This window comes from Myxocyprinus asiaticus, chromosome 3 (genome assembly GCF_019703515.2).
Source record: "Myxocyprinus asiaticus isolate MX2 ecotype Aquarium Trade chromosome 3, UBuf_Myxa_2, whole genome shotgun sequence".
Taxonomy (NCBI): Eukaryota; Metazoa; Chordata; class Actinopteri; order Cypriniformes; family Catostomidae; genus Myxocyprinus; species Myxocyprinus asiaticus.
In genome coordinates, this window is record NC_059346.1 from 45,523,097 (window position 1) to 45,549,176 (window position 26,080).

Consider the following 26,080-nt stretch of genomic DNA (forward strand, 5'->3'; position numbering starts at 1 on the left):
TAATACACTGGTTTGTATTTTTTAAGGGCAAGTGGTTGATTAATAAGTGTTATATTTATCAGTGAATATAACCCACTGTTAATACTTGATGAAAATGTAATCAGTTTTTGGGAGGAAACAACAACAACAACAACAACAACAACAACAACAACAGTCACTCTTGTTGACTTTTTTAATTGTACCCAAGTTCTGGATGGACAATTTCTCTGCACAAGAACTGATGCCACCTGCTGGCCTCAATATCACATCAGGATATGTTAATTTATCACATCACAAAAGCTCAAAACTAACTTATCAAAAAAGCCCCAAAAAACTACCACATTGCATATTTTTTAATATTTACAAACCTTAAATTCATGAACAAATGAAAAGGTAAAAGTTAATAACACTTAGAACCAAGCATATCATGGTGATTTCAAAGGGTTTATATCTTTTAAAATTTTTTTATCATTTTGATAAAAAAACAATGACAATTGAGTGCCACTACACACACAAATCTGAATTCAGAGAATTATAAAATCAGTCCATTAAATGGATTACAGTAACCGACACAAAAATTCACAATCCTACATTACGGTTAAACTATGACTGGAGTTACCATTATAATTTCACAACTTTAATATACATCCTCACCAAAATTGTAGTAAATATCCAGTGATCCAGAGAAATTCATGTGAACCATTCAAATCAAGTGTATTCTCCAGTTCTTATGCCATTTAAAAGCCCTATTAGTTACACATGAGGAGACCAAGTATGAATAAAAAAGCTGATGCTGATGTTCAACACTCCTTCTGATGATCCCTTTTTTTGTCTTGGGTAGCCCAACAGCTCGATCAGTAAGCCAAACTTGATAATATTTCCTGTTAACTCATATTATACTGAATTAAATGTAAGGCGTTCAAAAAATAATAATCATGAGATTATATGTAAATAGTTCTTTAACTTTTTGACAGCCCTAATATCCTTATTTTAGATTTCTGTGTTATAGGTCTAACAAAGCAAAATAATAAAAACTTTTAAATCTTACCAAGTGATTTCTTACCCCCCTGGTTGTATTGGCTAATCTAAAAGTGCCACACAAATGTTGTCTGAAGAAAAGTAAAAAAGAAAAATATCAAGACTTGGTTATAAAAAGCAGCAAAATTCTTAGGGATTTTATGTGACATTGCTTGCACAATATTTCAGGTAAACAAAACTATCATGCAAAGGCAAAATGCAGTAACTACACTTTTTGTTATAATGGGCAATATTGAGTTTACTGAGCAATAACCAAAATTGGGCCTCTTAGAATATAATCTGTCCTATGACAGATGGGTTTGGCTCAAATATGTTCAGATTCATGGCATTTTCAGACTTGTAGCTTGTTTAATTTGTTCGGAAACAGGGGCTAAAATTTTTACATTGTTGCATTTTCCTCTTGGTTGGTTCACTTTCACAAGGCAACACTTCAAAACGGACCAAAACTTTATCAATAAAAGTTACATGTAAGCAAACTGTCCCCTTTTTGGTCAGAATGTTTGTGCGCTGTTCCGGGATTTAGCACATCCATTGATATACCAGTTAAAATGATATACCTGTAAAAATGTTGTCAACCTTTTCTATGTCACGCTTATGCAAAAACGTCACTGCATAGCACAGAATGCGTGTTCCAGTCAGATTGCGCGGCAAATACACTTTATATGACACACAAATTATATGCGATGTAAAATTTGCATCATGGCTATTTTTATCTGTCATTAGTTGCTTTTGCATTATTTCTGCATTGAAAAGTGCCTGTACTCATGGTCACAGAGCTTGATCTCGCACACACACACAGCAGAGAGAAGCCACGGAATGTTTTTTTTTTTTTTTTTTATCTGTCAAAAAGTTGCTGATGCCATCCTAACTGTGATCTGCTGCTATCTGAAAGAAGCAATAGTACTAAAATTACCTCAGGAATTATAAAACAGCTCCTATTTTTAACATACAACTAAATCTTATATATTCACCAAAAGGCTATATACGCGTTTTGATGATGAATTACTGTGAAGTGCTGACCTACAGATGTCTTCTCCAAAGATCCATCAGGTATGTTCATGGTTTTTGTCTGGATATTGTTTGGTTCATTGGATCGAATCGCATTCTCACCACAAGCAAACCGTTCCAGGGTTCATTTGCAATTGGTCCGAGACGGATTACAAATTAAATCATCTAGGTGGTCTCGGACTGATTGTTTTGGTGTGGATCTGAGTGCCCTTAGAGACTATTTTATAATTCACATTTGACTGGAAAATCAAAAAACTTAGAAAACATTTTTCTCCATTTCATAGTTGGCGTAGTTACTGCGTTTTGGCTTTGTAGTGCAAAATAGTTCTACACATCAGTGCTAATGCTGTGATGAGTCAGCACTTCCTGCATGGTGACAGAGCTGATGAGGTTGAATTTGTGGAAGCTGGGCATCTCCATCGGCAGGTCTAACTCCTGCTGCACAGTCCTGTAGTTGATCCTGTCTCCTCCATTAGGCAGCCCCTCCTGAGGGCTCATATACAGTGGCAGATACCCAGAACAGGAGGGGCAGAAAGTGTAAGAGCGGTTGGGCCTGTAGGGCATTCGCGGGGTGTAGTGAGGATAGGTGACTGGTCCATTGGGCTCAAAAGGCTCTGCAGTCATTAGCAGCTGGTTGGAGGATGCGTATTCAGGAAAATGCTGAAGACTCAGTGGACTTTCAGGTGGATTTGTTTGGCGTAGTGGACTTGGTGATGCCTTGGTGAAGTCAGCCTCCTCCTCTCCCCCCTCCGACTCCTCTCTTTTACAGCAGTAATACTAAAGAGCAAAGTAAGAAGTTTAAATAAGTGTGTAAACTGATACCAGTGCTGGGTAGTAACAGATTGCATATAATATGGATTGTGTAATCAGATTACAATATTTTCCATTTGTTATTGGATTACATTACATTTTATATGTAATGTTTATAGTCAGATTACAGTAACTTTAGATAACCAATCAGCCAACGGCAATAACTAGTGCGTAGTTTACTGATTTTGCTCCTAAATTTTAAAAGAGCAGTTTAAAACCAGAGCCTGAGCATCTCTGGTCGCATTTCTAAATGTGTTGGCATTTAAAATTTTAGCAATTTACTCTTATCTGCAGGGATTCAAATGAAATGTTCCTCATTTTGGTTCGTTCTGAGCAAAAACTGTATTTTTTCCTCATTCTGGTTCAGAAGTTCCACAGCCTCCTTTCCAAATGGTTACTGGTTAGAACAAAATAAAAGAGCAGTTAATAACTTTCTTTTTAAATTTATAGTACTCTGCACTAAGGGGTGGGTGAAATACCAATTGCAGCATTGCCAGATCTCACAAGAGAAGCAAGCAATCTGGTCTGGAAAAACAAGCTAAAATAAGCCACTTTCCTTAAAATAAACAAAAATATTGCAATTTAGCACAATAGAAATCATAACAAGCATACAGTTAATTAACAGGTAAGTAAAATTCTGATCTGTTTCTGAGTCAAAACCCAGCAGCATCAAATCTGTGCATATCTAACAATAATTCAGTGAAGACTTGGAAACAACTGAGAAATGTACTTTTTGCATCTAATAAAGTTTTCCTATCTGAATTAGCCATTCATGAACAGTATATGTAGTAATTCTACATAGCTGTGAAAAAGGTCTTCATTCAGAGAATACGACATTCACAGCGGACAATTATTCAAAGAAATGTGTGATGCAGCAGTTTCCTTCAGTATCAAAGCACATGTTTCATTTTTTCAGACAACATGAAGTGGTGTAGTTATAAAAATATACAGTGATAAACCCTTTGGCCTTTAGTTTCATGAAAAAATTATCTGAACAAAATTAACCAGTTATAACCAGCTACCAGCATATAAAAATAATGTTTTCACTCCAGAACAAATGAAAATCACTTTGTTATGGTTTTCGATTATGTTCTGCTAAATATTTATTTCGTTTTCGGTTTTTGTTTTCGTTCCTTGAACAATTTTTAGTCCCTGCTTCTCTGCAGTTCATTTTTTTAAGCAGCCTAACTATGGACATTGGATAACTTTCCTGAGGTAAATGTACAATGTTGATAAAGTTGATAAAGATGCTATATGCAGCAGGAGCGCTCCTGTTTACACTGACAGCAGCTGCAGCGATTGGACAAACTACATTTAAGAGCACAAAAACAACATTTATAGTTTGAATCTTATGAAACCATTGACACAGTTTGAAAGCTGATACTTTGTTTTATAAAATACAATAGAAATTAATTTTTTGACCTAATTTTACATTTTTCCACAAACGGCCCATTTCTGACTTCTGAATAATTTTGACAAAGCATGTCACATATGCATTAGCTGCTTTTGCACTATCAGGTCGGTGCAACCAGGGCTAACAACTGGTCAACCGGGGCTAGTAGCCTTGGACCTCGAGCCACGAGACTAAAATCGATCTGAATTCCCACCATCAGACCAATAGCCCTGCAGCGTTGCCCTAAAACCCACTCTAAATATGCTGCCCTGGTGCCAATGTCACACACCCTGCCCATTTCACTGGCAAGATGGAAATTCAAACTGAGGTATTAGTCTCTGACTAGCTGAGACTAGCTAGCCCTCGAAATAAACACAGATTTCTACTGTGCCTGCATTTTGTTTTTCTTTTTTTTTCTCGAACATGTGCCATTGTGCACTGGATACACAACTTGGCAAGTTCGGCGACAATAACGTTATCACGTCTTCATTTCTGCAGATGCCACTGACCTTACGTTGCACATTTTCATCAGCCCAAATATTCAGAAGAGCCCTGATTTGTCTACTGACCAGGGCAACGTTACCCAAAAGCAAGGTAAGCCTAAGTAGATAGTAAAAACCACTGACGCAAATGGTCATTATGATCAGCTTAAGCTTGCGATGCTTTTGGGAAACAGCGCCCAGAACTGACGATTCTCCATTCTCCATTGATCTGTTGAGGTAAGCTGGTAGCTAGATATGAAAAACTGGGAAATTAGTATCATGGTGCTGAAACCTCTGACCTGACTCGGTGAAACTCTGACATTGACAGTGACCCCGCATCAATCCCCAGTTGGCCTTGTTTGACCCAAAGGTAATTGGCAGACCAAAAGCCACTGACTACTGGCCCCGAGGAAGCCCCGAGGATACACGATGAAGCCCCGGAAGTGACAGTGGGAACGCAACTGGCCCTGGCACACACTGATACAACCTCATTTGGCCCAATAGTGGAAACAAGGCTATTGAGTAATCCAAAAGTAACCCAACAGTAATAAGATTATATAACCTTAAAGTGTAATGAAAATAATTTTGTTACTACAATAATTTAAGTAATGTAATTTGTATTAGTATCAGATTAAATTTCAAAAGTAATCTACCCAGCACTGGTAAGGACACAAGAGAACCATATCAACAGAGCACAACAATCTGGTTCCGGAAGTAAAAATCTCATTAATTTTTTCCATTATCAAACTGATTTTTTACAGATAACTTAAAGACCTTTTAATACAGACCTACGGTAATCTCCGAGGTTGTTAATCAATGGTATATTCTTCTGTTGAAGCCATGTCAACTTTAAAAATCATGTTTAGCGGAGTTCATGGTGAACAACCACATTACCCATGGTCCAGTGGAGAAAGATCTACCAATCAGAGAACTGCAAACAATCGTGGAAGTTATCGCCATGACTCAGTGACCACGTTTACATGCACTTAAGAAAGCTGGTTATTCCAGGATTTTTGCAGAAAGCAGCATTCTGAAACGGTATGTAAATGAGAACGGCAATTTCCTTACACTGTTTAATGGATTAAGAGAAAGCGGTTTTACACACCTAGGTTTCTCCTGGAGAAAGCTGCTTATGTGGCCATGTAAACACACACGTGGCATTCTAAAAGCTTTTTGAAGAGTGTGCATGTGCGTGGAACAGACCAAATAACAAACGTCATAGGATGGATCCCAACAACAAGTCAACAAAACATTTCTGGGAGTACAGTGGGAAGTACTTTATACACTATACCTATTTATAAACACCACTGTAACATATCGAAGGTCCCTCACGTTCGCGTATGTGTGCTCGTACATTGAGGGAATCCCAAAGTTTTACTTAAGGGAAACCCCACTATTGAAACGCAATTCCGCTGCAGGTCGCGATAGAAAGGTAAGGAAACAAACACAGCAACAAATGAAAGCGAAGCAACAGAGAATAAAATAGTGAAGTCTTCCTCTGATACTATGTTTGTTATTTACACAAGTGTCGTGGGTTAATTAGGTTACTCAGGAAAAAGCTGCTTACTGACCGAGACACATGTATACGGGAGTAAAGAGTACGCTGCTTATACAGTGCATGTAAACAAGAATGCTGCTTTCTCACAATAACCCAATTTCTGGTGTCCATGTTAACGTTGTCACTGTGAATGATGCAAACGAGTCGGTCTCTCTTCACCCTCAAACTGCTTATATTTTTGTATCGGAATATTTCACAATAAAAGTAAACTATAATTTTTCTATACTTATAATCAACAACCTAAAATCATTATATATATTTCCATTGTTTTTAATTTGATTAAGTAATTAGCAATGCTTCATGGGATTGTTGTTCATTCCCTTATTAAAGACGTTAAGTACTCAGTCTTGTACCTTTTTGTCTTTTTGCCCGAATTTTAAATATTTTTTGCTTCAAATCAAAGTTTGTAATGTTGTGATTCATCTCCGAACTGGTTGGTTTGATTCATGGCTTACAACTCTCTTATGAAGGATTTTATGAAAAGTCTATGGAAAAAATTAATGGGAATAATACTTCCTGAACCCAGGTGACTGAAAAGTGGGCGGTCACTGTTTCGCTCCATATTTGTCTTACAAAGTAGCATATTACAAAACGTACTTAGTTCAGTCATGACAACTCTCTGAATAAATGTTAAAGTATTAAAAGTATAGGTTAGTAGGTTTGGTCCTGATTTACACTGTTACTGCTACTGCTTGCTACTGCTAAGAACATAAACAGAAATACTGCATGTATGGGGCTATCCAGACTGAACGCATTCTTGCGCTAAAACAATAGACTGTGTGTAGGTGCTGTGGAGAAGGAGGGTGAAAATGAGAAACTCTCATAATGCGTTACAGTAAGACTTACCTGCAAATGACTAAGGCATGACAATTTAAAAATGTTGCATGCAAATTGATTGGCTAACAGAGTCCATGTCAAGGACCTATCACCTTGCACCACAGAGTACACAAGACGATTGGCTGACAGATTACATGGCACGAGCTGATAAATCCTTGACATGTAAAGCTTCATGTCTGAACTTCAATCATTAATGACATAAGAGGTAGAGCATATTTACCTGCAGTCTACAGTAACATAGAACTGTAACAATAGTTAGCAAGATGACCGCAGCTAAAATTCCACCTGTGATGACCACTGTGCCGGCTGTCATTCGAAATCCTCTCCATCAACAAACTTTGCATGCAAGGAAAACAAAGAACCAGATAAATTTAATTTAAATTAGGCAAACAAATGTTGCCAACCATAGTGCTTAGCAGACTGCAAAGATCGACTTAGGCCAGAGCTGGACGAGTTGTCACTCGCTAACTTAAGTTTTAGTAGTTTTTTTGTCTCCAAACTAAAATTCCAGAATCATCATATTTTTGTAAAATCTCTGGATGAACACAATAAAACTACACTTACAATACATTCAGGCAAGGGTCAATTACATGATGAGGGATAATTTAACTGAAATGTTTAACTGCTCTTAGGGCAAGGGCAGCATATGGCAGGTTGTCACATATTATTTAAGTGTTGTAATTTTAATTGATTTTAATTCATTACCTCTCATTTATTTTGGCCAAAACAATGGTTTGATATTTGTGTATGTTACTTTAGAAAACGTTTACCCTTTTGGGGCAAGTTGTCTTTTTTGTAGCCAAGACTTTAAAGGGATAGTTCACCCAAATATGAAAATTCTCTCATCATTTACTCACCCTGATGCCATCCCAGATGTGTTTGACTTTCTTTCTTCTGCTGAACACAAACAAAGATATTTAGAAGAATATCTCAGCTCTGTAGGTCCATACTAGGGCTGCAACTAATGATTATTTGATAATCAACTAATCTAACGATTATTAGAACAATTATTCGACTATTGGGGTGCTTATTGCAACGATTAATCATTAGCTCTAAACCAACTATTCTGCTTGTGCCCTGACATAAAAGTTTGTATTAAATGTGCTTGCTAACAATAAAGAGGACAAAATCATCTTTTTAAAATACCTCTAAATGACATTCACTGAATTAAAGGGAAAAAATACTTTTTATTATGTTTAATTCAGTAAAAATTTCACTACAAAAAAATCCTATTGTTACCAAGTGTTTTTGTCTTGTTTTCCATTTAAAATTGCCTAAAAATCCTTAAAACAAGATACATTTACTTGAGAAGCAACATAAGATATTTAGACTTGCTTTAAGAGAAAGTATCTTAAATATACAGTAAGTGTATTTTGTATATAAGTGTATTTTTTCACTTGGTTATACTTCTGCGAGTGCAGTAAAGACAAAATATACTTATATTCAAGATCTATTTTCTAAAAGCAAGTCTAAATATCTTATATGCTGCTTCTCAGGTGAATGCATCTTTTTTAAAGGATTTTTAGATATTTTAAAATATTTGTAATTTTAATATTATATTCAACATTCTCAGATTAAAAAAATGTTTCTTCTGCAGTATAGCTGCTAAAGTAAATGTATGTTGTTTTAAAGGAGTTTTAGATATTTATATTGGAAAACAAGCCAAAACAAAAACAAATAAAAAATGTATTTTGTTGCAGTGTATAATGGGGCGAAGACTACCCTCTCTCACCTTTATGTTCACTTCAATCCATCTTTAACTCACAAAAAAACAAACTCTCTCTTATTAATAAAGCTGCGTTTTGCCAATTTTCTTCACGATAAGAAATGCACAGTGGCATATATTATGATTCAATAAGTTGCCATCACCTTATAATCTAGCTGCATTAAGCACGCGCACTCGAGGGATGAGCGTCCCCGCAACAGGGTGTGCATCAGCCGGGTGCGGTTTCAATCTCTACCCCTTCGCGCAACTCATAGAAGAGGCGCTGACCGCACAGAGAAATGCCAGTTTCCTTATTATTTTAAGTTTAATAAGCTATAACGCATTAAATAGAAATGTATTAAAGATGTAACGCTGGGGTGTTTCCTATAAAGATGCTCGACACGCAAGTTTTGCTTAAGCTGAGCGTCAGCTCCGGCTCTGCTTATTCCACAACAAGAGTGCTTCTGTATTTACTTATTTTGTATTTTTGCATTATAATTCCCTCATACTTTGCGATCTACATCACCTGAAGCTGTTTAGTTTAGAAGTTTAGAGTGCATCTGGACTGTGAGATGTGTTTTCTTCCTCTCCTCAGTCAGGCGCGAGCTGCAGTGCTGCTCTTGTGTGCAATCATTAGAGTTTCATACGATCTTATGTTACGTTAAGGTCAAACGACTATTCGACAACGAAAATTGTTGTCGACAATTTTTTATTGTCGATGTTGTCGACAACATCGACTAATCGTTTCAGTCCTAGTCCTACAATGCAAGTGAATGGGGTCCAAAACTTTGAAGCTCCAGAAAGCATCTACGTTGTAAAGGCAGCATAAAAGTAATATAAGACTCCAGTGGTTTAATCTAATGCATGTGTCAAGCACTAGGAAGTGTAATCGAGCTTGAAATCATGATCGTGGCGAGAGACTGCAATGGCAAGATGTACAGTGAAAAGGGAGTTACATTTTGGTCTGTTCTCACCCAAAACCGATTGGAACACTTTAGAAGACATGGATTAAACCACTGGAGTCTTATGGATTGCTTTTATGCTGTATTTATGTGCTTATTGGAGTTTCAAAAATGTAGCCACCATTCACTTGCATTGAATGGACCTACAGAGCTGAGATATTTTCCTAAAAATCTTTGTTTGTGTTCTGCAGAAGAAAGAAAGTTATGCACATCTGGGATGGCATGAGAGTGAGTAAATGATGAGAGATTTCTCATTTTTGGGTGAATTAAGCCTTTAAGTTAGGCTCACAGAAATTGACTATCAAAAATAAACATACTTTAAAAAAAATCACTGGAGTAAAAATGTGTGACAACTAGCCCCAGTCTTCCCTATGACCAAGAGAAGGATCTGGATTGATAGGTCTTTGTATAGGCTTTTTATCTGTCCAAATAAGTCGTATCTATCCTTGAAATTACATGTGCATCTGATTTCTGTTTCATGCTCTTTGAACAAAAACATGCCACAACAGTGGAATATAAGGTGATGAATGATGCATTTAATGATTTTTCAAAGATAACACATAGATTGCAACAAACATCTAAGGAATGACAACATGGAACATAGAAATAAACAAAGACTTTGAATAGGTTTTAAGTTATTCAGTCATATAATAATTAGACAGCAAACAACTCTGATATGAAACATAATTGGACAACTAAAACAGTTTCTGTCTATGTGATATGCTAATGAAGGGCAAAAAAACAAGTAATGTGCAACTATCCATTAGTGAATCTGAAAGGGCCCCTCAATAAGAATTTCAGATTTTGTGATGACAGTATTTCAAATCACCTCAGGCCAGAGAGTCATTCAAGCCCACGTAAACTAGTCACCCATATGCACAAATCACTGGCAAAGCTTTATATAACCAAATATAAAGGTCATTATTAGTCAACAGTGCAGAACACACAATGTCTGAGGTACTTTGAAAATGTAAAATTTTTGAAAAATGCAATCCAAGACAACATTAACTTAAAGACAAGGAGATCTGTCCTAAAAGTCTGCCAAGATACAACAAGCTGTATATGTCAAGAGCATACTGTATGTGATTGTAGGAATATTCTATCATTCATATTGACAACTTATACTTTCACAAAATTTTCACCAAAACAATTCAATGGCAACACATTCCCAATTGAACTGTATGGACCTGTGTAACTGGGCATGCATTAACCCCTGAAACTAAAGTACCACATCATCCGTACAATACAGGTTTAACTTCACAACCCAACATGATTACTGCATGTAAATAAGAGCAGTAAATAAGCATTTGTCTTAAGATTAAAGAATTTAAATTCTTGATTAACTCTCTTTAGTTACAACATTTATATAAAATACCCCAAACAAGTATGTAATCAGCTAATGTAAGTTATTCATCATTAATAATCACTTTAAATATGTCAAACGTGCATTAAATTTCAAATAATACCATACAAATAAGTATTGCTCTTCTCATAACCATAGAATACTTAAATGCTTACTATCAATTCTGTAGTCTACATTAAATCATATTTGCAGGAAGAAAAAAAAATTGGTTGACATTATTACTGCAATAGCTCATAGACTAATACTTATCACGTCTTATAATTTGTGAATTGAATTAACAATAACACCTATTGTTTACTGCATTAACTCTAAAGACGTTTTCCATACTCACATTATGGTATCAACAGAGCATATGTCTCGTGTCCAACGCATTCGCCAAATTACGAGGTCACATCTCCAGATGGAATTAAACTCGTATCCCTAAACAGATACGATATAATCAGTTTATTGCTGCATATGTAGGCGATTATAAGAGTTGAACGGTACCTTTCACGAGCGCTGGAGAGCTGTGAGGGGCATCCGCTGGAGTCACGCCCTACATCAGTGTGATAACTCACAGTCAACCACTTACCGATCACTCTGACGAGCATTCATTCAGTCCGCTTCAAGTAATGTCTTCCAGTACATCGACATTACTAAATTTCATCTTTAAAGTAAATATTTGTATCTGCTTAAAATCTCATTCAGAGATGTCAGCGCGAGCAGCTTAATACTTCCATCTTAACTTAGCCTGTTGGTTTGCTAACGAACTGTATGCATATTTAAGGTTTATCATGTTGCATCTTGGAAGGAGAAGCCGGCAATAAAATAAAGATATAGATAAATATCACCATTCATATTTGCTACTCACAAAGTTTTAACATATAAGTTGAGTAAGAGAAGCTTGATGTTCACAAATGATGTACACAAGATGCCCTCAAGATCTCTACACCTTTTGACATTTATATTGTGTTATTGTATGCTGATGCCCTCTGAAGATGACCCACTTTTTGTAAACAGTTGCAGCTACACTGGCGGCCAAAGGTTTGGAATAATGTACAGATTTTGCTCCTATGGAAATAAATCGGGACTTTTATTCACCAAAGTGGCATTCAGCTGATCACAATGTTTAGTCAGGACATTAATAACTTGAAAAATTACTATTACAATTTGAAGAAAATGTTCAGAACTTCTTAAACTACTTCAAAGAGTTCTCATCAAAAAATCTCACAAAAGCTCAATGGGGTTAAGATCCATAACACTCTTTTCCAGTTATCTGTTGTCCAATGTCTGTGTTTCTTTGCCCACTCTAACCTTTTATTTTTGTTTTTCTGTTTCAAAAGTGGCTTTTTCTTTGCAATTCTTCCCATAAGGCCAGCACCCCTGAGTCTTCTCTTTACTGTTGTACATGAAACTGGTGTTGAGCGGGTATAATTCAATGAAGCTGTCAGCTGAGGACACGTGAGGCGTCTATTTCTCAAACTAGAGACTCTGATGTACTTATCCTCTTGTTTAGTTGTACATCTGGCCTTCCACATCTCTTTCTGTCCTTGTTAGAGCCAGTTGTCCTTTGTCTTTGAAGACTGTAGTGTACACCTTTGTATGAAATCTTTAGTTTTTTGGCAATTTCAAGCATTGTATAGCCTTCATTCCTCAAAACAATGATTGACTGATGAGTTTCTAGAGAAAGCTGTTTCTTTTTTTAGCCATTTTTGACCTAATATTGACCTTAAAACATGCCAGTCTATTGCATACTGTGACAACTCAAAATGTTAAGCTTCATTTAATGAACCAAATAGCTTTCAACTGTGTTTGATATAATGGCAAGTGATTTTCTAGTACCAAATTAGCAATTTATCATGATTACTCAAGGATAAGGTGTTGGAGTGATGGCTGGTGGAAATGGGGCCTGTCTAGATTTGATCTAAAATGACTTTTTTCAAATAGTAATGGTGCTGTTTTTTACATCAGTAATGTCCTGACTATACTTTGTGATCAGTTGAATGCCACTTTGGTGAATTAAAGTACCAATTTCCTTCCGAAACAGCAAAATCTGTACATTATTCCAAACTTTTGGCTGCCAGTGTATCTCTATTCTAGCAAAATGCTTCTCAGGCTAGAGAAATGTCATGCAGATCAGAAATGTCAACACTGATTCCAGTTAATGCAAATTACAGTTTTATAAATATATTTCAAGTGACCTCATAACATTCATTTGGCTTCCTGTGTTTCCTCTTTCTGTCACAAACACACACACAAACACACACACACACGCACGCGTGCATACATTCACTCTCACTTTTAATCCCACGCTCGGCCTTGAGTGTTCCTCCAGTTGTACCACTTTGAGAGCTGCTAAGGAGGGATAGTAGGAGAGTGGAGAAAACCTTATTTTATTATATTAATTATTAAACCTTCAAATATTTAAGGAGGCTAAGATTACAGTGTATTGTATGGACATAGTCCATAAAATGTTCATGAGTAAAGATGCAACGTAAGGGAAGGTTATTTTTCTCTTTCCCTTCTCTTCCCTCTCCTCTCTCAAAAACTATTTTCAGAACTCCCACATGGGAGCGTCCATGCCTTCATATCCACTGGAATATTTGGGTGTGAAATATTGAACATAACTGATTGCATGAATACACAAGGAAGTTTGGATAGACATGCTTGGAAAGAGAATTAAATGCAGTTTGTGTTGTAGAGGAATTTCAATGCAATTGAGACAAAATAACATCTTCTAACATCTAACAGGTCCATATACTGTATTTATCAGAATCTGTAATGTTAGAATGGTGGCAAATCATTTTCTTTTGCAGTTCTATATACTATTATATACTATAAACCTACATACTATATTATAAAAACTATCAAACTGTGTCACCCCGAGCCTATACACTCTTAGGGGGGGAAAGTACCATTAAAGGTACAATGCTGTCACTGGGGTGGTATCTGTACCCTTAAGGAGACAAAAAGGTAAATGTTTTATTTTTTATTTTTTTCAAATGAACAAAACATATAAATGTACATTTAAAGGTACACAATAGGTCCTAGGGTAAAATGATGTACCCAAAACGAGTTATACAAATTAACTATAAGTCCAAAAAATGTCCCTTTAAGATGATTAGACAACCTAGACAAAAATTATTATTATTTTTATTTATTTATTTTTTCATAAGAATTAACAAGTTTGGTAATTTAGCAGAATTGCACTCAAAAGTCAAGTAAACAATTTTATGGGACTTCAGGGTAGATGCTTTTATTTTATTTTTATTATTTATTTTTTTTTGCAATTTACAACAAGCACTGAATCAGGTTAGGTTGATTTTGTTGTAAGAGCCTTTAGTTTTAATATTAAACTGTCCACCCATAACTTGTGCTTATGTATGTAAGTATTGTCCTTGTCTGCTCTCTTTGCCCCTCTACTTGCCTAAGTTCTTCATGCCTCAGTACACATCCACCTATTAAAGGTCTTCATTCTTCCTTCTCTGGGTTTGCTCATGGAGAATATTTAAAGGGATAGTTCACCCAAAGATGAAAATTCTTTCATTTATTCACCCTCATGCCATCCCAGGTGTGTATGACTTCCTTTATTTTGCTGAACACAAACAAAGATTTTAAGAAGAATATTTCAGTTCTGTAGGTCCATACAATGCAAGTGAATAGTGACTAGACCTTTCGAGCTCCAAAAGTCACATAAAGGCAGCATAAAAGTAATCCTGAAGGGATATAATAGGTTTGGGTGAGAAACAGATCAATAATTAAGCCCTTTTTCAATGTAAATCTCCACTTTAACTGTGGCACAGATTTGCCAATTTACCATAAAATTGAATGTTGCTGAAAATACGGCTCGGCGGCCATCTTTGGAAAACTCCCGGGGAGCTATTTTTTCTATGTAAACAAGCGGCATGCCAGTGCAGCTCCTATCTACTTGAATGGGGAAAGACCGAAATCTCCAAAATGGTTGGCCAAGATTATGATCAAAGAACATATTTCAAATCAGCAGTAAAATCTGAATATTGTGCTTCTTTACCTCAGATTATGCTAAAAAACAAACCCCCCCCCCCCCCCCCCACCCTGGTCTCAGTCTCAATATAGTCTGTGTGTTCTTCAGTACATGACAAGCTTATTTAATTAAATTTAGACATATAAGCCTTAGAAATGTGACTCAGCAGAGAACATGTGGAGAGAAAATTAATTTTCTCTCTGTAAGTTTCCAAAGGGCTTCATTTAAGAAAATCAAAGGTACTTTTAATGGCATCAGTGAGAAGAAAAGAAGGCCTTGGACAGCTAATGTATTCTGTAATTAAAAATGATTGTGACGTTTTAAGGCCTATCATGTGTATAAAACCTGTGTGATTACCTAAAGTTTGTGGAACGTGTTTCTGTGTAATACAGTAATGTTATTCTTACTGACATTTATTTATTACCATTAATAGAAGGCTGATATCATCCATGATTTTTTAATTAATTAGAAGAAACTTTGTTTTAAGGATCTGGGTTTGATGAATGAAACTTTTTAAAGTCATTTCATACTTACTGACCTTCAGGACATCCTTTAGGAAAAGAGACAGATGAGAGAATTTTGAAACATGATGTGCTTTCTTGGAAAAAACTGAGTGATATAATTTTCTCTGGCAGCTGAACAAATTCTGTGGGACTGGGATTATGCAGTCTACTCATTTTGACTGCACCACAAGGACACAAATGGATAGAGAAAGGTATTCATGTGGCTTCACTATACAAATGTGTTAGAAGACAAAGTACATGTATATTTGATGAGGAACAAGCCAGCCTTGTCACTTTGTCTGTGTGAGAGGCAGAGCTTGAAGTGCACTGAAGAAGAACTGACTTGTAGCCAAACTGAAAGTAATACGCCATGCCTGCAGACATAACATTTATAGTGTTGAGATTAAACTACCTTTTGAATTTGACCATTTTGGATTTCAAAATAGTCAAATCATGCTCATAGTCTTCACACTAATCATAGTCTTAGGGCAACACAATTGAGACAGTAACTCTGTAATTAAAGAAATCTTATGGGTTCAATACAAGTTAAGCTCAATCAACAGCATTTTTGGGATAATGTTGATACCACAAAAATGTATTTTGACTTGGCACTCCTTTTCTTAAAAAAAAGAAGTTACAGTGAGGCATTTATAATGGAAGTGAATGGGGCCAAATTTTGGAGGGTTTAATTAAAGGCTCTAATAATAATAATAATAATAATAATAACTTTATTTATATAGCACCTTTTAGCAATTTAGCACAAAGTGCTTCACAAAATATAAAACCAAAACACACTAGGTAAAAACAAAAAATTACAAAGTGGTAAAAGCAAGTCTATACAAATGAGTTTTTAAACAAGACTTTAAAAAAGACACGGATTCAGCAGATCTAATATCCCAGGGCAGGCTGTTCCATTATCGTGGGGCCTTCACTACAAAACACTCTATCACCTTTTGTTTTGTATCTGGATCTTGGAACAGCCAACAGTTCACGACAAAAAGATCTAAGAGGTCTAACTGTTTCGTAAGGTCTTAAAAGTTCCGCTAAATAATCTGGCGCCAAACCATGTAATGCCTTACATTTAATTAATAAAATCATAAAATCAACCCTAAAATTAATTGGTAACCAAATGCAAAGAAGCTAAAACTGGAATAATATGATTTAAAAACCTAGTTCATGTCAAAAGTCTAGCTGCTGCATTTTGCATAGATTGCAACCATGCTAAAGTGTGTAGATTTAAAGTTGAAAACAGGGTATTACAATAATCAAGGCGAGATGAAATAAAAGCATGAATAAGCTTCTCTGTATCTCTAAAACTCAAAACCTGTCTCACCTTGGAAATGTTGATAAAAACAAGACTGAACTAACTTGATATACAGTAAGTGATATTTAAAATTGTAAATTTGTGTCAAAATAGATGGCAACATTTTTCACCACCTGCTTAATATTTGGGAGCACCTGATTAAGTGCTAACTCAATCTGACTTTTTTTTTTAAACCATGACCGATTATAACAACCTGTGTCTTATCAGTATTTAACTGCAGAAAAATACATGTCATACAATTTTTTATATCTGCTACACATGCTTGAAGAACATTTAAATTAGTCAGATCATCTGCATAGCAATGAAAATGAATGTTATGTTTTCGAATCACAGAACCAAGTGGTAACATATATAGAAAAAACAATATTGGCCCTAACAAGGATCCTTGCGGAACATCAAAATTTATTGTTGAAGAGGAGGAAATCTTATCTCCAACAGATACTACAAATTTCCTATTCGACAAATAGGAAACAAACAAGTCAAAAGCCAGCCTAGATATTCCCATAATAATATGCAAGTCTTTACAAAAGAATTAATGCAAGTACTTTTATAAAATTATAAGCTTCACATTTCTGCTGTAAAGTTGTTTAAATTGTTGTTTCTGCAGAATTACAGGGTTTATGGAATTTTGTTGTCATGGCAATGGAAATGGAAAAGTGTCAATAACTTTACACAGAAAAGGTTAGTTAGTGATTTTATCACACTAAAATCATGTTAACACACATATTATGTCTTGTGGCTATACTTGTAAAACAGTGAACGTGACTCGAGAGACAGCGTGCAGCTGTGAAGTTCCACTGTCATTAAAGTCCCATTCAAAAATATCAATAAATTACGCATTTATTAACATTTATGAAATTAAAACCAGTAATGTAACGACAGGAACGCTACCCATTGTAATGAAGAAAAAGTACATAAAAAAAAAAAAAAATCATCAGACATTTATTTGAGTAGGAATGAAAAGTACCCACCATGTAACAAAGTAATTTTTTTTCCAAAAAGTTACTCAAGTAAATGTAACAGAGTAAATGTAGCACATTACTACCCACAACTTATACAACTTGTTTTTGCTGCCACTCTGTGGACATTTAACCTGGAAACTGGATCTCCCGTTCAACAACACTTCCAGCCATTGGGGAAGTGTTTCGAATTTCAGTAAGAACAGACTAATTTCAACTGAAGAACTTTAGACCTACTGTCCCCAAATTCACAATGTGATTCATCTGATAACAATGCCCTGACAACCATTCACAACAACCTAGAGTTATGGCAGCAAGGTTTGCACGGGCAAGCACCACTCAATTATTCTTTGGTAAATGTCAGATTCTAGTTCTTGCTTGAGATATGACTCTTTAGTTGCCATAAGCTGAGCTACACAGTATCTATTCATATGGAAAACTATAATGCTCTTCCATGGATTTAATCACTGTCTCATGAGTATATTTGAGGTTTCTTTGTTAAATAAATGAGTCAACATGTATAAATATGACTTGCAGGACATGATTATAAGGAGACAGGAGACTGGTGCATTGGCCAAGAGGACTTAGCAGTGCTGAGTTGTTCACTAAGAGAGCATTCACAGTTGTTCATGGGAGAAGAGAAGAAATAGAGTGATACTGAGCACACCTTTACCATTATTCCACATGAGGGACAATTTACTGAACCATTTAATCTCTGTAAGCAGTGTAAGAGATATCTTTTATTTATGGTGTCAGAAATGCAGCAGGTATAGAATCATTTGCTGCAAAATTACTTGTAGCTTTCCATCTCAGGGGAGACCAGATCATCCATCAACCATGTTTTACTTCAAAGATCTGTTAGCACTCAGTAGGTCATGAGGACTTTCTGTGAATGGCATCTGGATTCTCACAAATGCTGAACTGCTACAGCAGAAGCAATAACATCATAACCAGAACTTTGTCTTTTGTACCCTGTAATAAAATATTTTGAGATATACAGTGATTATAGTTTAAAATATACTGATGACCATAGTAATAAATGCAGGAAAAAAACAAGGTCACATGATGAATTATGGTAAAGTTAATCAAAATCAGCCTTTCCATGAACTCTGGTTCACATGTGCTGACAGTGTATAGTGTTAAACACAGATAAACACATTCACACCTACAGGCAATTTAGAGTCTCCAATTCACTTGACCTGCATGGGGAGAATGCAAACTCCACACAGAAAGACTAAGGTTGAGCCAGGACTTGAACTGTTGACCTTCTTGAGCAACTGTGCCGTCCTAAAGAAACCAAAAACTATGCTAAATTATTTCTAGAGTAGGTGACTGTTGCCCAAGTATGACATATTACAAAGAACACATTTTAGCTATATTTTACTATAAGTACATGTATTATCTTAAGTAATAGATTTTCAATGTCAGTTATATGGCAATTCCTTCTTTTTACTTTCATTTTTTTTTCTTTCTTTTTTTTTTTTTTAAAGTATTACTGTAAAATTACATGTATGGTCTGTTGAATTTAAAATAACTTACAGTTGACCAATTAGATTTTCACTGTAGCATTTTACATTCTTTTTCTGTTAAAATATTTTATTTTTTTACAATGTATGTGAGATGCGGCTGAAAGGTATAAAGCCATGACCATGTCATCTCAGATGTGTATGACTTTCTTTCTTCTGCAGAACACAAACGAAGATTTTTTGAAAAAATGTTCAGCTCAGTAGGTCCATACAATGCAAGTGAATGGTGACCAAAACCTTTCAAACTCCAAAAATCACATAAAGGCAGCATAAAAGTAATCCATAAGACTCCAGTGGTTAAATCCATGTCTTCAGAAGCAATATGATAGGTGTGGGTGAGAAACACATCCTGAAAGTGAAAGTGGAGATTTATAGTAAAAAAGGATTTAAATATTGATCGGTTTCTCATTAAAGGGATTGCATCGCTTCAGAAGATATATATTTAACCACTGGAGTCATATGGATTACTTTTATGCTGATTTTTAAAGCTTCAGAGCAGGGATCGGCAACCTTTTTGATATGGAGTGCCCCTCATTACAAATGATATTATCAGCATAACAGTTTGAGTGAAAATTTTGTGAAAAACCTGATGATTATGATGTAATTATGATCCTGCATGTGAATTTTCACAGAGCATCTTAAGTGCTTTAATGAAAGAAAGCCTGTCCTTTTGTACAACATGAGTTAACACAGTTAATGTCACAAATTTGCTTATTTGATTACTGATCACGAAATTGTGTGGAATCTTAAATATTTATTATATTATGTCATTGTAATCATGTAATCACTAGCATGCAAGCAACAGTGAGAGAGGAGTTTTTCGCAACTGCATTCCAATCTACATCTTGATGTAATCCTTCCTCATATAGTGTGACGAGACTCACACTGCACATAGGCTACAAGCCATTCACACATCACAAGCCGATCAACTTTTTAGCCCTTTTCGGTGAATCGCACCTGCAAAATCCTAAAACTTTATTTCCAGGTTTAATTTATATTTTGTATAGACTCTGATTTTTGAACCCCACGATGTGCTTTTTTTTTTCTCTTTTAATCGTTTAATGTAATTTGAGTGTGACCATGGTTTAAGGAGGGTGTACCTGTATGCTGGGTTGGAAATCTCAAAGAATAATAGTGGTGTTTTCCTTATTACATGATGTGTTGTTCTCTGCAGAACAGTAATGGGTGTTTTCAAATCTGTGGGTGTTTTCAAACTGGGATGGGCATTTCTAAACTAACCAATGAAAGTACGGAATCTCAGTTGTTTGAAAACACTCACTGATTGGGAAAAGCCCATTTTTGTTCTGCAGAGATATAAGTCTCTTCCCCTCTGCTGTTCATATATGGTGAATTTTCCTCAATAATACAGTATAATCACAAAGATTGTGAGAAGCAAAAAACATTATAAATGTGCTGAAACACAAATAAAGAAAAAGGCCTGGAAAGTGATTGGCACATATTGTAACGTGTAGGTGCTGGACAGAATGACCCAGGAGCAGAGGTAACAGTTCCAAAAATATTTATTAATAAAGTCAGTAATGCACCACCGCGCAGAGTAGAGAGTAGTGTGTTCATCAGTGGAGTGTGTCCGACGTGGAAGTGAGGAGGAGCTTGGCAGAATCCTCCGTAGAAGCTTGGCGATGAGAGAGATGTCCAGTGGACAATGCAAGCAACGGCAGAAGTGTAGATCCCCGGCACACGGGCATAGAGTGGAATTCCTTTGTGGATAGCCAGGCTGAACTCTGACTGGAAGGCAAACCACAACCCGAACAACGTGGGCAAACCAACAGAGTGACAAGACAGGCCCAGCTAGACAAGGAGAGTGAGGTTAGTACACAACTTAGCATAATGATCTGGCAAAGAAACAGAGAAACATATGTAGGGAGTGCAATCAGGCTGGAACAGGTGTTGCTCGACAAGCAATCAGTGGCATGATCGGTGCCACCCTGAGAACAATGAACGTTCCCATGGAAACGGCAATCATGCCAGTCGAGCGCGCCTTCGAAACACGAGGGAGAGAAAATGACAAAACAAACAAAACAAACCTGGGATGCCAGAATTTACCTTGCTGGAGGTTAAACTCATCTATGAGAGCGTGGTCTAGGATGTCACGAGCCGGGACCCAACACCTCTCCTCAGGTCCATAGCCCTCCCAGTCGACCAGGTACTGGAACCATTTGCCCCTCCGCCTAACATCGATCAGTCTCCTGACCGTGTACGCCGGAGAGCCATCAATAAGACACAGAGGAGGAGGGATGGGATGTAACACAGAACATAAAACGGGTTTGATTTTAGAAACATGAAAAACCGGATGGATACGCTTGAGGTGAGGAGGCAGTTTGAGACGAACCACCACCGGGCTAATAACCTTGGCGATGGGAAACGGTCAGATAAACCTGGGACCCAGCTTACTTGAGGAGAGTCAGAGAGGTATGTCCTTAGAGGGCAACCAAACCTTCTGCCCACACACGTAAGTTGGGGCCTTAACCCAGTGCCAGTCCGCAGACCTCTTAACGCAAGCGCCAGGGCTTCTCTGGTGGCTTTCCAGGTGTGTCGGCACCTCTGCAAAAAGACGTGAATGGATAGAACCTGGACGTCGGGTTCTTGTGCGGGGAACAGAGGGGGCTGGTAACCAAGGCTACACTATATATGCACAGTATATATATATATATATATATATATATATATATATATATATATATATATATATATATATATAGTTTCCCACATATTTCATATTCAACTGTTTAATTCAATTTTATCATCAAATGGTGTCTACATTAATTAATTGAATAACTTTAATCAAAGGAAAAATAGAACATTTAACAGTTACCAGTACAATTATTTTTATCATATGAAGTGCTTTTATACAAATTCTCAAAATACAACACTGACATTACTTGTGTCAAATAAAGGGCTGCATAACAGAGCATCATAATATGTGAGGTATTGCTTAAATATAATACAGTTATTATTATTATTATTATTATTACATTGAATACTGTATAGTTATTTAATAGTGATATATTTCTGCCATATATTTGTCCATTTAAATTGAGCTTTTATTTTGGCAGGATACCGAGTGAAGCCAGTTTGCGACAACATCTCTGGAAGGGCAGGTCGCTACCTGACCCGCAAAATGCTGCTATTTAATTAACTAAATAACTGTATGTTGTCTGCATTTGCACATGCAGTATGTATATTTATTTAATTAAATTGCAAATCCACCTCCTAAATTTAATTTGTGCATTATTACACAATGGCATTCGTATGTCAGATAGTATCAGTTTTTGGTATTGGACCATTTTTACACGTACGAGTAGGTGAGCACAGCCTCCGATACCAGTATCGGTATCGGTACTTTTAACAAAATGAGGCCAGCATAGTAGTTCATCACACTAAGCATATGTTCAATTAAGTTTGACAACCAGAAGGTGTTCAAATGGTTTTTGTATTTATTCTGAACAATATATAAATTAAAACGTTTTTTAAATTAAAATGTGCTGTCTTTATTTGAAATAAATGCCCACTTGGATTGATATTTTGTTGCACATTCAAGTGTCCAAAAGCTTAGCTTAAGTGTCTTAATACTTTGTGGGGCCACTATAAAACTTTCAGTGATTTGGCATTTGGTCCGAAAAATAAATAAAATGTGAGTGGGTTTTAAAAAGAGTGTTTATTGACTCATGGGTAAAAAGTGAAAGTACATGTTACTGTAAGTAAATAAAAATCCCACTTATTTATGATCCACTTTGTAGACTGTTTGTTAATAATTAATCTAATTGTCAATTTATCAGTTGGCTCCACTTTGTGACCCACTGGTCTGTGATTACTTGCTTTGGAGCAATGAGAGGGAGAAAGATTGAAGTGCAAGATTTATGGCAAATACGACATTACTGGTCTACAGTAAACAAAAGCAGTCAAAACATTAATCATACAAAGGTCAGAGCGAGAAGGTGAGTACATTTACTTATATATTGCTGCATAAGTGTTGCATGTGCATAAATGTTCCTATCCATACATTGTTTAAATAAGAGACTAAATTAAAACGCAAGATGCCATGAGAAAGAACGAGTTGTTATAGTAAGTGTTGCTAATTTATGGTAATATTGAACCCTCTTTCACTAAATGTAGTAGCTAAGGCTAAAATGGCACTGAACATATGAATATACATATGTAATCCTCTTCAGATTAAGTTGACACTGTGTGCTATCATTGCCCTACTGCAGTTGGGGGCCCTCTGTGCCCCTCCATCTGACTACAGCAGTTGTAAGGAGACAGGTGGGACCATTTGTAATAAAAAAAAAAAAACATACTGTGATATTTATTATTTCTGTAGCAGTTGCTCTGGTTGTTTGGTCTCAATGCTAACATAAATTTAATAATAAAAAATGGTATTGAATTACTTTTCTATAATTATTACATCATTACAATTTTATATAATTAATTTGTATAATTATATATTAATTATTTCTGTTATATTAATATTAAATTATAATTAATTTTGTTTAATTTTAGAATGATTTTGCTTCACAGTTCAAAATTCAACCTTCTAGATTTTAAAGTTCCCACTAATTTAGAACATCTTTTGTTTCACTCAGAGTGTGACTGAAAAGCTGAAATTTATCTAAACAAAATAGACTATATAATTCAAATATAGGAGTGTTTTGAACTATATGTTTCAAATCAATATACAAAAACTCTTCTAGAGATAACACATTTGCACAATTGGACTTTTGAGACCAAATGTTATTTTTACTCAGGTACTTTACTCATGACCCTTGTGACAACTTCCCTGTGTGACAACTAGCCCCAGTCTCCCCTACCTTGATTTTTCATGTTTACCAATTTTACTACAGTCTTTGATATTTATGATCTAATATAACAGTTTCCTTGGCTGTCTCATCTTAATAGCTGGTTTATAAGATTTTCCATTATTCTTTTTCTTTTTTTTTCTTCTTACTTTTGAGTTTAAAGTTAATCTTTTGTATTGTGAATATTAAGACTGTTTTACATTTGCTGAACTTCTTCAGGACTCACAGAGTTCACAGTCACGTATTCGGCGAGTTCCGGATGATGTGTTCAGTGGAAAACTAAAATGGCAGAGATGGGAAGGTGTCCTGCCAAGTGGAGCAGTTAGCATAAAAAATGACTACACCAATCGAATCGACTATGTCTGTCATTTTGACTGTGAGGCAGGTTTCTACACCCCAAGCAAAGGTCCATACTGCTACTTTCCATATGCTGACAAAGAGCTCCAAAGTGAACTGTTTGAATTCTTGGATAATGAAGATAATCATGAGATTTTTGAATGGAAAGATGGATCTTATGGCAGTGTGCCCGAGAATGCTGTCTCGACATGTAAAGGGGTCAGCAACTATGTTGGCAAGAATCGATATGGCCTTGGAAAGGTTGTTCCTCAGTTTACAGCCTTCTTCCTGCCCTGGGAGGGTTATGAGTACTGGTACAAATACTACCAGGTTCTGACCCTCAAAAAGGATGCCCAAATTTATCACGTCTCTTTTGCTACAAGCCATTAACTGCATGGTGGTAACAGAATAAGGTATCTGAGTTACCATTAGTGGAAACAAAAACTTTTATTTATTGTTTCCACTAATGTATGAATGCAGTAACAGCTGATAACATAAATTTAGGTGTATATTCTCGAGTGATGGAAAACAAAGCTAAGAAATATTGGTGGACAAACATTAAAAAAAATAAAAATAAGATTTCTAGTTCCTGATTAAAGCTAAAAAAAATTAGACATTGCTGTAGGTTTAAATGAATTCTTTTATAACCTATTGAAATCTGTAATATTTTATAGATCACTATGACACTTATGAAACATAAAATTGAAATCTCATAAGTTTTCTTTATTTTGTACGTTTCACTTATTCAAACTGAAACTACACATTTAATAAAACTCTAAAATGTCAGATAGAGTTTAATATCTATGAAAATTTCAGTCAGACAGATGTCTGTGATAGAATGCTGCTGTGTATTTAATGTCAAATAAGATAATTTTGAGATCTTCATGGTAGTCAACTCAGCTTGGTAAGACTTTTTACTGAAATGACTGTTCTCTGATTTATTACCAGGTGAGGGCGCCACTCTCCATAATTTCATAAATCTTATCCCAACACCAGTTTGATGTGAAAAACAGGGAGTTCATATTTATTGCACACTTGAAGAGATAGTTCACCCTAAACTGAAAATCATTTACTCACCCTCATGCCATCCCAGATGTGTATGACTTTCTTTCTTTTACAGAACACAAATGAAGATTTTAAGAATAATATTTCAGCTCTGTAGGTCCATACAATGTACTGTAGGTGAATGGGTACCAACATTTTGAAGGTCCAAAAAGCACATAAAGGCAGCATAAAAGTAATCTATATGACTCCAGTGGTTAAATCCATGTCTTCAGAAGTGATTTGATAAGTGTGGGTGAGAAACAGATCAATATTTGAGTCATTTTTCACAATAAATCTCCACTTTCACTTTCACATTCACATTCTTCTACTTTTGTTTTTTGCGGTTCACATTATTTGTGCATATCGCCACCTAATGGGCAGGGAGGAGAATTTATAGTAAAATAGGACTTAAATATTGATCTGTTTCTCACCCACATCTATCATATCGCTTCTGAAG

At 35.8% G+C, this 26,080-nt stretch overlaps 2 protein-coding genes across 2 annotated transcripts; one reads left to right on the forward strand and one right to left on the reverse strand.

Moving 5' to 3' along the window:
* Window positions 1-1,958: 1,958 nt before the first annotated feature.
* Window positions 1,959-11,667, reverse strand: LOC127426750 (protein FAM163B-like). Its single transcript, XM_051673766.1, has 4 exons — window positions 11,622-11,667; window positions 11,467-11,555; window positions 7,326-7,441; window positions 1,959-2,802 (listed from the first exon to the last, which is right to left on the reverse strand). The coding sequence occupies exons 3-4, from the start codon at window positions 7,416-7,418 to the stop codon at window positions 2,353-2,355; spliced, it is 543 nt and encodes a 180-aa protein (XP_051529726.1). The 5' UTR covers window positions 7,419-7,441; window positions 11,467-11,555; window positions 11,622-11,667; the 3' UTR covers window positions 1,959-2,352.
* A 10,137-nt stretch (window positions 11,668-21,804) lies between these two features.
* Window positions 21,805-25,773, forward strand: LOC127420718 (natterin-4-like). Its single transcript, XM_051663224.1, has 4 exons — window positions 21,805-21,899; window positions 23,227-23,385; window positions 23,659-23,710; window positions 24,463-25,773. The coding sequence occupies exons 1-4, from the start codon at window positions 21,805-21,807 to the stop codon at window positions 24,967-24,969; spliced, it is 813 nt and encodes a 270-aa protein (XP_051519184.1). The 3' UTR covers window positions 24,970-25,773.
* The last annotated feature ends 307 nt before the right edge of the window (window positions 25,774-26,080 follow it).

What these genes read in the sequence shown, in the direction of transcription:
- LOC127426750 (XM_051673766.1), bottom strand. Translation starts at nt 7,418, where the DNA reads ATGACAGCCGGCACAGTGGTCATCACAGGTGGAATTTTAGCTGCGGTC. An exon ending in TATGTTACTGTAGACTGCAG is followed by an intron (nt 2,803 to 7,325) that starts GTAAATATGCTC and finishes TTTGCTCTTTAG; the next exon opens with TATTACTGCTGTAAAAGAGA.
- LOC127420718 (XM_051663224.1), top strand. Translation starts at nt 21,805, where the DNA reads ATGGGAAACGGTCAGATAAACCTGGGACCCAGCTTACTTGAGGAGAGT. An exon ending in CAAACCTTCTGCCCACACAC is followed by an intron (nt 21,900 to 23,226) that starts GTAAGTTGGGGC and finishes TCAATTTATCAG; the next exon opens with TTGGCTCCACTTTGTGACCC. An exon ending in CAGCAGTTGTAAGGAGACAG is followed by an intron (nt 23,711 to 24,462) that starts GTGGGACCATTT and finishes GAACTTCTTCAG; the next exon opens with GACTCACAGAGTTCACAGTC.